Source organism: Ascaphus truei, chromosome 17 (assembly GCF_040206685.1).
Source record: "Ascaphus truei isolate aAscTru1 chromosome 17, aAscTru1.hap1, whole genome shotgun sequence".
NCBI classification, from domain to species: Eukaryota; Metazoa; Chordata; class Amphibia; order Anura; family Ascaphidae; genus Ascaphus; species Ascaphus truei.
Window position 1 is genome coordinate 26,537,744 of NC_134499.1, and position 14,932 is coordinate 26,552,675.

Consider the following 14,932-nt stretch of genomic DNA (forward strand, 5'->3'; position numbering starts at 1 on the left):
GTGGAGCGACCCTCTGCCTAGGGTGCCGCGGCCCTGGGGCAAAAATTCTGCTCAGTTGGCACGTCACCAGGAGGAGAGAGAGAGAGAGGGGCTTCTCCATCCCCAACCAGCGCACAATGAGCAGCTCATATGTTGTAGGTTTGTGGGAGTGAAGAGGGGAAGGAGTGAGGGTTTTGTGTGGGGAGGGAGAGGGAGGTTGGTGCTTTGGGTGAGGGAAAGTGTGAGTATGATGGGGTAGGGGTGAATTTGGTGTTGATGATTATGGAGGGTGTATGTATGCTCTGTGAGAGAGGGCTATATGTGGAGTGGAAGAAGAGGGTGGGTTTGTGTTTTGAGCAGGTCAGATGAGGGAGGTGAACAGCAGGGGTGCATCTGCTCAACATTTGAGAACCACTGCTCTAGTTTATCAGTTTGGAGTTTCAGCTCCGACTTGCCAAGGAACTAATGTGGACGTGCCAATGTTGTGTCATTCTTAACCATGAGTGGATGAGACTGTTTGTTTATATTCTGCGTTTCTGTCCTCCAGAAGGAAAAGTTCCCAAATGCGAGAACCTGCTTTATCATTGGAAGACTTCTGCATGCTAAGTAGGTGGCATTCTTATTACAATATAGATCAATATGTATACAGTTGGCGTTAAAGAATCTGAAATCTTTCTATTCACAGACTATAAATGGAGGTATTCGTGTTGCTTTTACAGCAGTGTTTCCCAACTCCAGTCCTCAGGGAACCCCAACAGGTCAGGCCTTAAGGATATCCCTGCTCCAGCACAGGTGGCTCAGTCAAAATGACTGAGCCGCCGATTGACCCACCTGTGCTGGAGCAGGGATATCATTACGGCTTGACCTGTTGGGGTTCCCTGAGGACTGGAGTTAGGAAACACTGTTTTACAGTATTAGTTGTGATCTTCTTTTTATGAGAGCTCCTGTGAATTTTGTCAAGTTGGCCTAAATTCCTTGGTTTAAGATAATAATGATAATAATATTTTAAAATTATTGATACGCCCTTTTAGCATCTTTTAATGATTTTTGGAAAATGTGTGAACATGTTGGAACCACCATCTTTGTCTTTTAGAGCAAGTCCAGTCCCCAAGTGCAACCAACAGGCCATGTTTTAGGAATATCACGGCTTCTGCATAGGTGGCACAATCAGTGGGCCGATCATTTTGACTGAGCCACCCTTGCTGAAGCTGGGGTACCCTTAAAATCTGCCCTGTTGGTGGCACTTGAGGACTGGAGTTGCTCTAGGTTACGTTTTTCAGGGGGAATACACTGGTGATGAGGTGGGGTAGCATGGACGAAATGGGGCTCATTTGAAAGCGTCTAAGTGTGCACTGATCGCTGTGTGTTTCCAGCAGAACGGAGGGATCGCGGCAGCGCCACTAGTCTCAGCAGTGACTTCTCCGTTATAGCCGAAGACTCTTCCAGCGCATCTGGAAGCTTTAATTGTGAAACCGTGGACTTGATGACATCGGGGGCTCCGGGCCAGGCAGTCTGGTGAGACACGACGCTCCCCATCTGCTGAATTGACTTTCAAGATGTCATTTATCCTCTTTGTGGCCAACGGGATGGGCACACGTGCGTAGCAGGCTTCCCTGACTCTTGTAGTCTGAAGAAAGTCAATGCAGCACAATACTAATTCCACTAATTAAAGATGCCGTCATTCATATTGCTGTATGTTTATTATCATGGTTTGCTTTTAATCCCATTCCTTAAACTGGTCAAACATCCTAAGGTTCCCTTCTCAAAGGTCAGTTCAACTGGAAATATTTAGTGATCCTTACTATGGATTTGTGTATAGATGAGCACTAATAGTATGTGTAACATTCCGGTTTAACATTAACATTACTTAGGGGGCATACATGCATCCGCTTCTGGGGGTGTCATTTTGGTAGCATGGGTCCAAAATGTTGGCCACCACAGCAGATCAATGCACAAAGCTATTAAAGCCCATAATTACTTAGTAGTGCTATTCCTGCAGACACCAAGACCAGAACTGCACGTTAATGGGCCCGCAAGGTGTCTTCCAGTACTGGAAGGTGTCTTATGGCATAGCACTGATTAGTAAATATCGCCCTATTTCTAAGCTGGAGCACAGGGGTATACAGAGGGGTGGCAACAGTGGCTATAACTAAACACGCAACATTTAAGGCCGATGCCATAACCACTAGAGCGCTCCTCCTTTCCTGCCGACCCGGACAGCCTGTATAATGTTACTTCTCCCCCTCCGTGCCAGGAAGAAGACCTTTACCTCCTCTCCCCAGTCGGTGCTATGGAACAGAACGCAGCACACCGGGGAGGACCGGCTGCTCCACCCGACAGTGTCCGAAGCAAAGTCCTCCAGCTCCTCCTCATCCAACCATTCGGACAACTTCCTACTGAGGGCAGGGAGCAGCCCCCTGGAGGTGCCGCAGCGCAGGTGGGAAAGCAACTCTTACTTGGCACTTCAGTTTGGTTTTCTTCCAATAGAATTGGGGTGTGTACATGGGTCAGAACGCATTAGGACAAAGATCGGTTTGGCTGCATTTCCCTCCTTTGCATGTTATACATTTTGTAGTTTTTATTGCCCTCGTTCACATTAACCTCTCGATCCGTGAAGCTACAATAGTTTAGTTGCCATTAAATAAATGACTCCACCACTGGCCACTATTGTTCTTATTTATAAGATGCCAGCATATTCAGCTGTCCCATACAGTGTTACACAAACACAAAACACAGCTGTAGTTAGGAAGGTGGAATGAGCTCCAAAGAGCTTACACTCTAAAAACCATGTCACGACTCCAAATTTGCCAGGGAAAACAGTGAAGCTCTTATCTGATTTGCACTTCTTTTTTTTTTTAAATACAGTTTAATAAAATAATTTGTACTTGTTCCCCACCCACAAAATTAACCCACTGCAATGTAAGGCATTAGGGGTATGACTACCCGTGTCCAAAACTCCGCCGGGCATCAGCTTCCATGCTACTGACCTGAACTAATGGCAACAACTACAGTGGGGTTTTTTTGCCGCGTGGATCACCTCTTGCAATCCTCACGGCAAACCTGGTGTTGGGACAAGTGCCATATTTTCCTTGTTGGGGCTGGAAATGTGTCGCCCACCCCAGGCATTAACTGCAAACTCCTTCATTGGTTAAGGGATTTCTGATCAGCTTTGCAGGTCCCTCTGGCTGGGACGCTGTTTGACATGTGGACCAGAGCATCGCACTGCTGCTTGGCAGGTGCCGCAGCCCTGCAGGCGGGGCTAAAAGAGACACGAAACATTCATCTCTTGCTGCCAGAGTGGTGAGAGTAGCAGGTGCCAGGCTAGGATTTTTCTGCATTTGTTCCTACAAATGTTAAACGGGCACTGGATTCTGTTCCTTCGATTGTTTTATTTTTTTTTATATGTTTTCATTTGTTTTAAAAGAATGGTGGATGCTTGGAGCAACCTCCCAGTAGAGGCTAATACAGCAAACAAATGGGGAAAGAAGATGCTTGGAGTAAGCACAGGGAGATGGGTTGCAAATCTGAACAAGGGGTAGAATACAGGCTGAGACATTACACCAGTTAAGGAAAAGGAACATGCGTTGGGTCGTTTTGTGCCGTCGTTCTCTTTTTCCCACTTCGTGAAAACAATGCTGATCTCTGTATTGAATCCAACGCAAGGCAAAGAAGTGATCGGCCGAACGGCTTAAACAAGTCACCTCTGGTAGCCGAAAGTGTTGCATTGTGGTTTTTCTTTTGCTAACACTTTGGGCTCTGCATCTGCCACCCTGAGCGCTCGCTCGCTCTCCCTCCCGTGTGCTCGCTCGCTCTCCCTCCCGTGCCCTCGCTCGCTCTCCCTCCCTGTGCCCTCGCTCGCTCTCCCCCCTCCCTGTGCCCTCGCTCTCCCTCCCTGTGCCCTCGCTCTCCCTCCCTGTGCCCTCGCTCTCCCTCCCTGTGCCCTCGCTCTCCCTCCCTGTGCCCTCGCTCGCTCTCCCTCCCTGTGCCCTCGCTCGCTCTCCCTCCTTGTGCCCTCGCTCGCTCTCCCTCCCTGTGCCCTCGCTCGCTCTCCCCCCCTGTGCCCTCGCTCGCTCTCCCCCCCTGTGCGCTCGCTCGCTCTCCCCCCCTGTGCGCTCGCTCTCCCCCCCCCCCTGTGCGCTCGCTCGCTCTCCCCCCCCCTGTGCGCTCGCTCGCTCTCCCCCCCCCTGTGTGCTCGCTCGCTCTCCCCCCCCCCTGTGCGCTCGCTCGCTCTCCCCCCCCCTGTGCGCTCGCTCGCTCTCCCCCCCCGTGCGCTCGCTCGCTCTCCCCCCCTGTGCGCTCACTCCCCCCCTGTGCGCTCACTCTCCCCCCCCTGTGCGCTCGCTCTCCCCCCCCCTGTGCGCTCGCTCTCCCCCCCTGTGCGCTCGCTCTCCCCCCCTGTGCGCTCGCTCTCCCCCCCTGTGCGCTCGCTCTCCCCCCCCTGTGCGCTCGCTCTCCCCCCCTGTGCGCTCGCTCTCCCCCCCTGTGCGCTCGCTCTCCCCCCCTGTGCGCTCGCTCTCCCCCCCTGTGCGCTCGCTCTCCCCCCCCTGTGCGCTCGCTCTCCCCCCCCTGTGCGCTCGCTCTCCCCCCCCTGTGCGCTCGCTCTCCCCCCCTGTGCGCTCGCTCTCCCCCCCTGTGCGCTCGCTCTCCCCCCCCTGTGCGCTCGCTCTCCCCCCCTGTGCGCTCGCTCTCCCCCCCTGTGCGCTCGCTCTCCCCCCCCTGTGCGCTCGCTCTCCCCCCCCTGTGCGCTCGCTCTCCCCCCCTGTGCGCTCGCTCGCTCTCCCCCCCGTGCCCTCGATCGCTCTCCCCCCCCGTGCCCTCGATCGCTCTCCCCCCCCCCCCGTGCCCTCGCTCGCTCTCCTCCCCCCCGTGCCCTCGCTCGCTCTCCTCCCCTCCGTGCGCCCTCGCTCGCTCTCCTCCCCCCCGTGCGCCCTCGCTCGCTCTCCTCCCCCCCCGTGCGCCCTCGCTCGCTCTCCTCCCCCCCGTGCGCCCTCGCTCGCTCTCCTCCCCCCCCGTGCGCCCTCGCTCGCTCTCCTCCCCCCCGTGCGCCCTCGCTCGCTCTCCTCCCCCCCGTGCGCCCTCGCTCGCTCTCCTCCCCCCCGTGCGCCCTCGCTCGCTCTCCTCCCCCCCCCCCGTGCGCCCTCGCTCGCTCTCCTCCCCCCCCCCCCGTGCGCCCTCGCTCGCTCTCCTCCCCCCCCCCGTGCGCCCTCGCTCGCTCTCCTCCCCCCCCCCCCGTGCGCCCTCGCTCGCTCTCCTCCCCCCCCCCCGTGCGCCCTCGCTCGCTCTCCTCCCCCCCCCCCGTGCGCCCTCGCTCGCTCTCCTCCCCCCCCCCGTGCGCCCTCGCTCGCTCTCCTCCCCCCCCCCCGTGCGCCCTCGCTCGCTCTCCTCCCCCCCCCCGTGCGCCCTCGCTCGCTCTCCTCCCTCCCCCGTGCGCCCTCGCTCGCTCTCCTCCCCCCCGTGCGCCCTCGCTCGCTCTCCTCCCCCCCCGTGCGCGCTCGCTCTCCTCCCCCCCCGTGCGCGCTCGCTCTCCTCCCCCCCCCCCGTGCGCCCTCGCTCGCTCTCCTCCCTCCCCGTGCGCCCTCGCTCTCCTCCCTCCCCGTGCGCGCGCTCGCTCTCCTCCCCCCCGTGCGCGCTCGCTCTCCTCCCCCCCGTGCGTGCTCGCTCCCCCCCGTGCGCGCTCGCTCCTCCCCGTGCGCGCTCGCTCTCCTCCCCCCCGTGCGCGCTCGCTCTCCTCCCCCCCGTGCGCGCTCGCTCTCCTCCCCCCCGTGCGCGCTCGCTCTCCTCCCCCCCGTGCGCGCTCGCTCTCCTCCCCCCCGTGCGCGCTCGCTCTCCTCCCCCCCGTGCGCGCTCGTTCTCCTCCCCCCCGTGCGCGCTCGCTCCCCCCCGTGCGCGCTCGCTCCCCCCCCGTGCGCGCTCGCTCCCCCCCGTGCGCGCTCGCTCCCCCCCGTGCGCGCTCGCTCCCCCCCCGTGCGCGCTCGCTCCCCCCCGTGCGCGCTCGCTCCCCCCCGTGCGCGCTCGCTCCCCCCCCGTGCGCGCTCGCTCCCCCCCGTGCGCGCTCGCTCCCCCCCCGTGCGCGCTCGCTCCCCCCCCGTGCGCGCTCGCTCCCCCCCCGTGCGCGCTCGCTCCTCCCCCGTGCGCCCTCGCTCGCTCTCCTCCCCCCCCCGTGCGCGCTCGCTCTCCTCCCCCCCGTGCGCGCTCGCTCTCCTCCCCCCCCGTGCGCGCTCGCTCTCCTCCCCCCCGTGCGCGCTCGCTCTCCTCCCCCCCGTGCGCGCTCGCTCTCCTCCCCCCCGTGCGCGCTCGCTCTCCTCCCCCCCGTGCGCGCTCGCTCTCCTCCCCCCCGTGCGCGCTCGCTCTCCTCCCCCCCGTGCGCGCTCGCTCTCCTCCCCCCCGTGCGCGCTCGCTCTCCTCCCCCCCGTGCGCGCTCGCTCTCCTCCCCCCCGTGCGCGCTCGCTCTCCTCCCCCCCCGTGCGCGCTCGCTCTCCTCCCCCCCGTGCGCGCTCGCTCTCCTCCCCCCCGTGCGCGCTCGCTCTCCTCCCCCCCGTGCGCGCTCGCTCTCCTCCCCCCCGTGCGCGCTCGCTCTCCTCCCCCCCCGTGCGCGCTCGCTCTCCTCCCCCCCGTGCGCGCTCGCTCTCCTCCCCCCCCGTGCGCGCTCGCTCTCCTCCCCCCCCGTGCGCGCTCGCTCTCCTCCCCCCCGTGCGCGCTCGCTCTCCTCCCCCCCGTGCGCGCTCGCTCTCCTCCCCCCCGTGCGCGCTCGCTCTCCTCCCCCCCCGTGCGCGCTCGCTCTCCTCCCCCCCCCGTGCGCGCTCGCTCTCCTCCCCCCCCGTGCGCGCTCGCTCTCCTCCCCCCTCCCGTGCGCGCTCGCTCTCCTCCCCCCCCCGTGCGCGCTCGCTCTCCTCCCCCCCCCGTGCGCGCTCGCTCTCCTCCCCCCCCCGTGCGCGCTCGCTCTCCTCCCCCCCCGTGCGCGCTCGCTCTCCTCCCCCCCCGTGCGCGCTCGCTCTCCTCCCCCCCCGTGCGCGCTCGCTCTCCTCCCCCCCCGTGCGCGCTCGCTCTCCTCCCCCCCCGTGCGCGCTCGCTCTCCTCCCCCCCCGTGCGCGCTCGCTCTCCTCCCCCCCCGTGCGCGCTCGCTCTCCTCCCCCCCCGTGCGCGCTCGCTCTCCTCCCCCCCCGTGCGCGCTCGCTCTCCTCCCCCCCCGTGCGCGCTCGCTCTCCTCCCCCCCCGTGCGCGCTCGCTCTCCTCCCCCCCCCCGTGCGCGCACGCTCTCTTTCCCCCCCCCCGTGCGCGCTCGCTCTCCTCCCCCCCCCTCCCTCCTGTGCGCTCTCCCTGAGGGCCCCCTATGCCCCTTTTAAAAGCAAAAAAAAGGGGAGGGGAAGGGGGTTTTAAAAAAGAAAAGGTAATACTTGCTTAGGCTGCTATCAAGGCACCTTATTTACCATGAGGTTTTTGCAATGGGGAGCCTGGTATATCACCCTTTACCTCCCCGCCCCCTCTTCGTCGCCCCCCCCTCCCCCACCCATTGCTGAATGTTGGTTTTATAGCTTCTGAGCCAAAGGATCCCCCCCTGCTGTTTTGGCCACTTCGATGCCCTAGTTGTAAAGTATACGTGTTTTATTTAGCCTCTTAATATTCTCTAACGAGTGGTTAGAGGGACCTAGAGATATACCTCTTACATTTCCCACGAGCAGTTTGTTTTCCCTGTGCGGATCATCCCTTTGGTGCAGATCTGGGTCTGGACTGCAGAGGTAACATGTTCCGCCGATGTCACTTGGGCCCAAACCCGTGGTGTCATCATTCTGGGTATGGGCAATGTTTTGGACACCACAGGAAGAAAGGGTATTGATTGGATGAAGACTTCTTTGCTGTAATTGTCAACTCCCGGGAAGATCATTTTTCAGAGCTGGGTGAGATCTCTGAAGTAGGGGACATTTTTGATGAGAAGGAACCTTTCAGATTGACTCCATCTATAAAATTATTAAGAATATAAAGGCAACATTGAATATTAAAGATGCCAGGGAAGAGCTTGTTGGTTGCACAAGGCAACAAAAATAAAAATAAAAACATCAATGAAAAATGTGATCAAATCTGAATGGGCAGCATTGGACAGAAGAGCCATGATGACAAAGACCTTCGTTAAGATGCATCCTTTTATTGAGGTGGGCTGCAATGCTCCACCAAAGACTGATGCTGCCATAGCCTACTAGCTAGTAATACTGTACTACTATTCCACTGGAATATGGATCATCTTTTAAAGGGTCTAATGGATTGTTATATGGAATGAGTCGTGTACAAACCATATTCTGCGTTAGAAACAACATTTAAATCGGCCACAGCTATGGCACGCGTGTCCAGAATGGTTAGAAACTGGATCTCTAATCTCGAAGAAAGAATTGAGGCATACACATATATACCGAAGTTCATGCCCGATTTCTGTACATTCTCTACATTTTATATGCCATGCATCACATAGATATAATCCGTTTATTGACCAGATCAGCAGCTCATTTAGTATCTGCCAGAAGAGCATTGTCTGAAGCCTTGGACAGCAGACACCTTATCTAAAAACATACTGGTTTCATTACTAGATGGAGTTTCCTTCTTGTTTGGTGAAGCCTTGGATGATTAATATTCATCAAGATTTCTGTAGGAAAAGGAAAGGTTCTTCTTCCGTAGTAAAGAACAAGATTGTCATCATCATTCTTTTGTCAAACCTCCACAAATGAGTTTTCAAGAGGCAAACGAGGACAAGCATATAATAGAAATTGGAATATTCACAGGAAGACACTGGCAGAATGTTAACTGGGTCATCATTAAGAAGTAGAGTCCCTTAAAGTCAGAGGACCCCAGTTTGGCCGCGAACGCTAGAAGAACAGATCAATGTATGACAGTTTCTAAGTATATCTAGTCTTTCAGGCATTCAAGACTACCAAAAAAATGCAGGAGGGGGGAAGAGGCTGCATTATTAAAAATAGTTTGCGGGTACCTACCCAATATTGCAATACAACCTGTTCCTCTCGAACAATCAGGACAGGGATTACATTTATTCCTGTTTTTCTAGAAGGCGATCTAGCATCGATCGACTCAAACGGACTCTTATCTCCATATTCCTGTGAGAATACCTTGCCAAGAATTCCTGCACTTCCGGTTTTCAGCTCTGCCATTGCGATAAGCCTTGGTGCCCAGAACATTTACGAAAGTTATGGCAGTCATAGCAACATTTAGGACCAATGGGAATATTCATCATTCTATACTTAGACGATTGGTTGATAAGAGCTCCATCGAAACAAGTGGCCATTAGCCATGTGTATCATCAACTTTAAGAGAAGCATCTTGGTTCCGGCCCAAAGCATTCCATTTTTGGGATCCACTTTGACACCCTAGGAGGGATTATGTTGCTTTCTCAGGTACAAGATAATGAAGACGGTTCAGATATTAACAAAAAAAGGGGCATATGATTCACCAATGTATGCATTTAGTCAGGCTTCTTAACTCTGTGGCAGATGTTGTTCTGTGGACTTAATTTCATGTATGTCTACTTCAGAGGAACTTTGTGGTTTCAAAGGACACAAGCCAGGAGATCTAAAATAAGAATTCCATTGGTGCGAAGTGCAAAGAAAAAGTTTGTAATGGTGGATAAGAAAAGGAAATTTCCAGCAAGCAATATTTATGGTACTGCCAAAGTGGAACATTACTACTGGCCCAAATTTGCCAAGATGGAGATCTCCTTACCGAGGAAGTTTTTTTCTTTTTCCTCCGTGGCCAATGGACCACCCGGGGAAAAACATCTGCAAATATACATTCTGGAGCGAGCAGTATACTATGTAATGTTAACTTTGGGGAAAAAACGCCTAAAAAGTTGTCCTTTGAGAATTCTATCAGACCATGTTACCACAGTGACCTATAGCCATGTGCAAGGAGAACAGAGTGCTCAAACTTTCAGATCATTATTGAGGACTTTAAGGTGAACGTAGATTTACACGTTCTATTTTAAGGTGGCCAAAAGGATCAGTAGCTTATATTGTGGGAGGGAAGAATATAAGGGATGATTTTCTCATCAGAAAATTGGTTTGACTTGGAAAATGGGAAATCTGTTCAAAGGGTCATTTGAAGATGGGGACTTTTGTCAATATCTTGTGGTCTAACACACCAACCACAAGGTTCCAGGGTATTTCTCGAAATGGCAGGACCAGAGAGCAGCCTTTTGGGACATGTTGATAAAACGACTACATTTCTTGTTGACCTACATATTTCTTCCAGTACCCATGCTTCAGGCAGTTTTGAGCAAGATCAGAAGGGACAGGGCATATTTAATTTTCCTAGCCTCTAACTGGCCAAAGAGAACTTTGTTTGCGGAGCTGGAAAATCTATCAGTAAGATGCTTTGTGGATAGCAACATTGGTGAGGATGGAAACCCATCTTTCCTACCGATCCGACATTTACAGTCTGGAGATTGAAGGGAATACCTTGAATTAAGGCACGTCAGATGAGGTAATGCCGTCAAGAAGGAAGATAGTCTATCTCAGGATTTCGGAAATGTTTTTTTGTTTTTTTGGTGCAAGCTCCGTGAGACTTCATTTGATCAGATATTCAGATTGCAGCCATAGGAGCATTTTTTAATCCAGCAAAAGGCCTTGTGTCCATAGAGCCAGATTTATCACGGCTGTACTTAAGATCAGGCCTGGGATCATATCTCCTCACGGAATCTAAATTTGATTTCGAACAAATGGCAGCTCCTGCATTAGAGCCTCTACAAAACCCCGAAGGTGGTATTTCTGATTACCAATTACTTCCACACAAAGGGTTGGTGAGCTGCAGGCCCTTGCATTCAAACAGCGGTAGTTTCAATCGATCAAGACAACATTGTTATGCCGACAGTTGCTCCGTTCAGGACAACGGTGGTATCGGCATTTCATCTTAACCAGGATATCCTTGTACCATACTTTGCCCTGATCCGGCACAAAATTGAGAAATGCTTTCACAATCTGGACGCTGTTGATGTACAGTACTTCCAGTGAATGGAGATTTTCGGAAAGTCTACTCCTTTTGTTTATTCTGTTCAAGCAACCTAAATAATGTACAGGTGCCATCTGTGTTTCCTCTATGTCCAGGTGGATTAGGTTGGGTATCTGCCAGGAATGAAATCCCATTCAACCAGAGCTATGGCTAAATCATATGTAAAAAAAGGCACAGGCATCACCAGAAGGTATATGCCGAGCAGCTACTTGGTCTTTGTTACATTCTTTTTCAAAGCACGATCAACTAGACCTTCAAGCCTCTGCAGACACGAAATTCAGTAGTTGGCTAAATTGTTCTCCAGACAGTGGTTTCCGATCAGAGGATGTGATGCACCCATCCAACATTTATCTACTGCTTCTTAGGACATCCAAGGTGGTGGTGCCTGCCATGGAGAATGCTGAAGAAAATGGGAAATGTTCCTACCGATATTTCGGTTTCTTCACGTTTTCTGTGGCAGCATTACTGCCTGTGTTTTTTAGTCTGTTCTTTTATTAGCTTCTCTAGAAGATAACTGACCCACAGAGGAGAACTGTTCCTACTTTTATACCGGCGCCAGAATCTTGTCCTACCCCTGCTAGAAGGAGTTATCCCAGGTGTTCCTGGCTGCCATGGAGGACTTGACGGAACCGAAACATTGGTAGGAAAAAAAAATATCTTTATATATGGCATTAATAACATGAGCTAAGAAATGCTGCAACCTGTGTGGAATCATTGCCTGCCGTTGCTGTGCAACTTGCTGAGTTGAGGGCTTTGTGCAATTTTATTTGGTAATGCATTTGGTTGCCAGCACTGCAATTGCTAGCTTGCTTCTCTCGAATCATGCTTGTCCTAATAATGCTCTTGTATGGAAGGTTTGCCAATGTCTTGATTCTGCTCTGTCAAAGACCTGACTTCCCAATGATTTCATTTATTTCCATCAGCATATGCTCTTCTGAAAACAGATTGATTGTCTCAGGGAGCCAGGTGGGACGGACATGTCTTTGCATTTATGGTTTCACAGGACACCGCAATACAGAATAACTGTTAACAAAATGTTTTGAAATATGTTTCAAGGAACTTTGCCCCCGTTCATTTAGTACTTTCCCCTGTTGAAAGCTTCTGTCCTATTCAGTCCAAACACAAATTTACAAGTTTCTTCAAGTCTGTATAGTTGGCAACAAAATATTCAGTATATTCCTGTTTTTTTTTTCCTCATTCTTAATTTTTCCATAATCTGCTGGCTGCTGATCTCAATGCCTTAATCATAAGTGGAAGGCATCGCAAGATCACATCTTGATGCTTTATACTCTCGCATGGGAGTAGGGTACACTGTTGAACTATTGCATTTTTCCCACTTTGGCTTTGGGTGTTTTTGGTTTCTGCATGGTCCTTGGCTTTGCACTATTTCATCAATTGTAAGAGCACATTTGACCATGAAGCTACTTCCAGCCTGGTGCTTTTCTCATACAGTATGTCCATGTGGTATCCAGCATAGACTGTATACCCAGCACCGTGCCTGCAGTTCTCTTCCATTGATGCCAGGTGACAGAGACTGCTGGCAAAAAAAAAAGGAGCTTCTGCAACTGGTAACTCCAGAGGCATAAAAAGGACAGGTCGTTTAATAGAAGACACTCATTCCACCGTCTCTCCTCTCTCTCTCCGTCTCAGATCTGTGGACCATCACCTGCCTGGATCTTCCGTCTCTACAGATTTTGGCAGCTGGCAGATGGTATCAGAGGGTGGTAGTATTCATGACCAAGGGATCCTGAGCTCCAGTACCTTCCTTCCCTTCAGCTTTCCGGATGAGCACCGTAACCGTTGCCTGTAAGTGGGTCCAGAACATCCGATGCGCAACAATCTACCCTTTTTATCTCCGATTTCTTAATGAGCATTCTGTTAGAAGTTTGGAACTTGCCCTGTCCAAAAATACGATGAGTATTAATTATCCCTCTCATTGGTTTGACCTCAAGATATGAGACTGGCAGTCCAGCAACGTCCTTCAGCTTCTTGTCATCATTCTGTGTCCATTTTAGAATGAGTTGACACTGCAAATGAGATTACCGTCATCTGAAGCTTTGAGCCAAAGTACACTTAATACTTGCTTTGTTATCAACCTCAATGACCTAAAGTAACTCTGATTCTTGTTCATTTAAGAGCATGTTTGGTAGAATGCTAGAAGACCTGAAATGTATGTCCTTTTTATTTTTTATATGAGAGGTTTCCGTTTGTTTGTTTTGTACAGTACATCTTAACTGTGGTTGAACTTTGCAGGGAGTGCAAGGTCATTCTCCTCAACTTAGTCTTGTCAACTCTGTGCTAAGCTTGCAAATTCAACAATTATTACATAGAACAAGATGCAATTGTATGTTTTAAGCAACGTGTATGATTTTGCAAGTGCTAGAACATGAGATCGGTATATATCAGGGGTTCTCAAGACCACCCCCCACCCCCCCAGTCAGGTTTTCAGGATATCCCTGCATCCGCACAGGTGGCTCAGTCTCCAACTGAGCCACTGATTGAGCCATCTGTGCTGATGCAGGGATATCCTGTAATCCTGACCTGTTTGGGGGGGGGGGTGGTGGGGTCTTGAAGACTGAGGTTGACAACCCCTGGTATAAATCATTCACATAAAATACCAGCTGCAACGAGCAGTCTCTAGTTACCGTACATATTGCTTTTTAAACTCTTTCATGTACAGTATGTTAAATAAATAATGAAGCACAAATCTGCAATACAGTGGGCCCGTTGTCCCTTTGCCAGCTTTCACCAAATGTGCTCTGTCAGTTCCTTTACTGCATATATTCATCAAAACCATTGGCTGGGAGAGGGCCCGCGATGTACTTTGTAGCAATGCCTTGCAGCCCCCTCCAGCAATAAAGTAGATGGGTCAATGACATTACCTTGCAAACTGGGATGAGATAATTGTAAACTTTCCTATTGACTTAGCCCAAAAATGCTCAAACACGCACATTCTGCACAGCCGAGGGAAACCGTGCAACAGCTGCGGCTAAAAATAAACACCTGGCATTTTGAGTGATTTGTCAGCACTCCGGCAATTTAGAAAAGCGCATTCAGTTAGCAGCGTCCCCACAGACGGCAAGTTCATTCTTGGGGCATCACTTTACCTGGCATTTTGGGGCCTTCGAAACTCGACTGTTAGCGCTTGTATCACTCTCCACAGAGCAGCATTGTAAACAAGCGATGGCTTCGCCTGCTAATGAAAATGATATTGCAGCTGTTGAATTATTTGAAGATACTCTGGGTAGCCTAAATTTGTGTTGGGCGTTACCGTTCCACATACCAAACATGCTTGGTCTCTCATTTACAGGTTCTTCTGGACAATAAGCATTGTGTACTGCTGTTACCTACAGTACAATCGGCTGTGTAATAGCCTGCTTTCTGGTGTTTGTTACAACATCACATTTGGACTCCCATCATATGAACGCAGTTCTTGGTTACTTTTAGTATTATATAGAGTATACATCACAAATTCGTGAAATAGACATTTAAAGTCTTTTTAATGATGCAGATATAATGGAAATCCCTTCTTCAGGGCCCTATACATGTGCCACCTGAAGAAGGGATTTCCCTGAAACGTTACGCGTTATGTCTGCATCATTAAAAAGAATTTAAATGTTTGTTTGATTTTTTTGTCATGGACTTTTTGATGTGCCGCAGTAAATGGTCTGTATTTAAAGTCTATTTCTGCTGGGATTCTCCCTTTCCTGTTGGCGCACCGGCCACCATTTTGAAAGGAGTGACGTGCGCCTGCCATCTTTGGACCCTTTTGAAGTACTTTTAGTATCATATCTGAATAAAAACATGGTTGTACTTGGCCAACTCTTGCATGTAGATGGTAATCACACTGGATGACAAATACCAGTATGCCACTGTCGGAATTCCTATACCTTGTCCAGTGTTTAGATCCAGGGTGGTAGTATTTCATGCTTGCTTGGGTACATTTCTG

General features: G+C 52.1%; 1 protein-coding gene across 3 annotated transcripts in view; it reads left to right on the plus strand.

The window, feature by feature from the left end:
* Positions 1 to 14,932, plus strand: part of MTMR14 (myotubularin related protein 14) — a 43,762-nt gene that overhangs the window by 20,140 nt on the left and 8,690 nt on the right. Inside the window, exons 15-18 of one of the 3 annotated variants that reach the window (XM_075574369.1) lie at positions 527 to 585; positions 1,353 to 1,494; positions 2,234 to 2,416; positions 12,634 to 12,789. In XM_075574369.1, the coding sequence (XP_075430484.1) occupies positions 527 to 585; positions 1,353 to 1,494; positions 2,234 to 2,416; positions 12,634 to 12,789 (540 nt within the window). The remainder of the gene's footprint in view (positions 1 to 526; positions 586 to 1,352; positions 1,495 to 2,233; positions 2,417 to 12,633; positions 12,790 to 14,932) is intronic. The other 2 variants (XM_075574370.1, XM_075574371.1) reach the window with 2 other exon arrangements.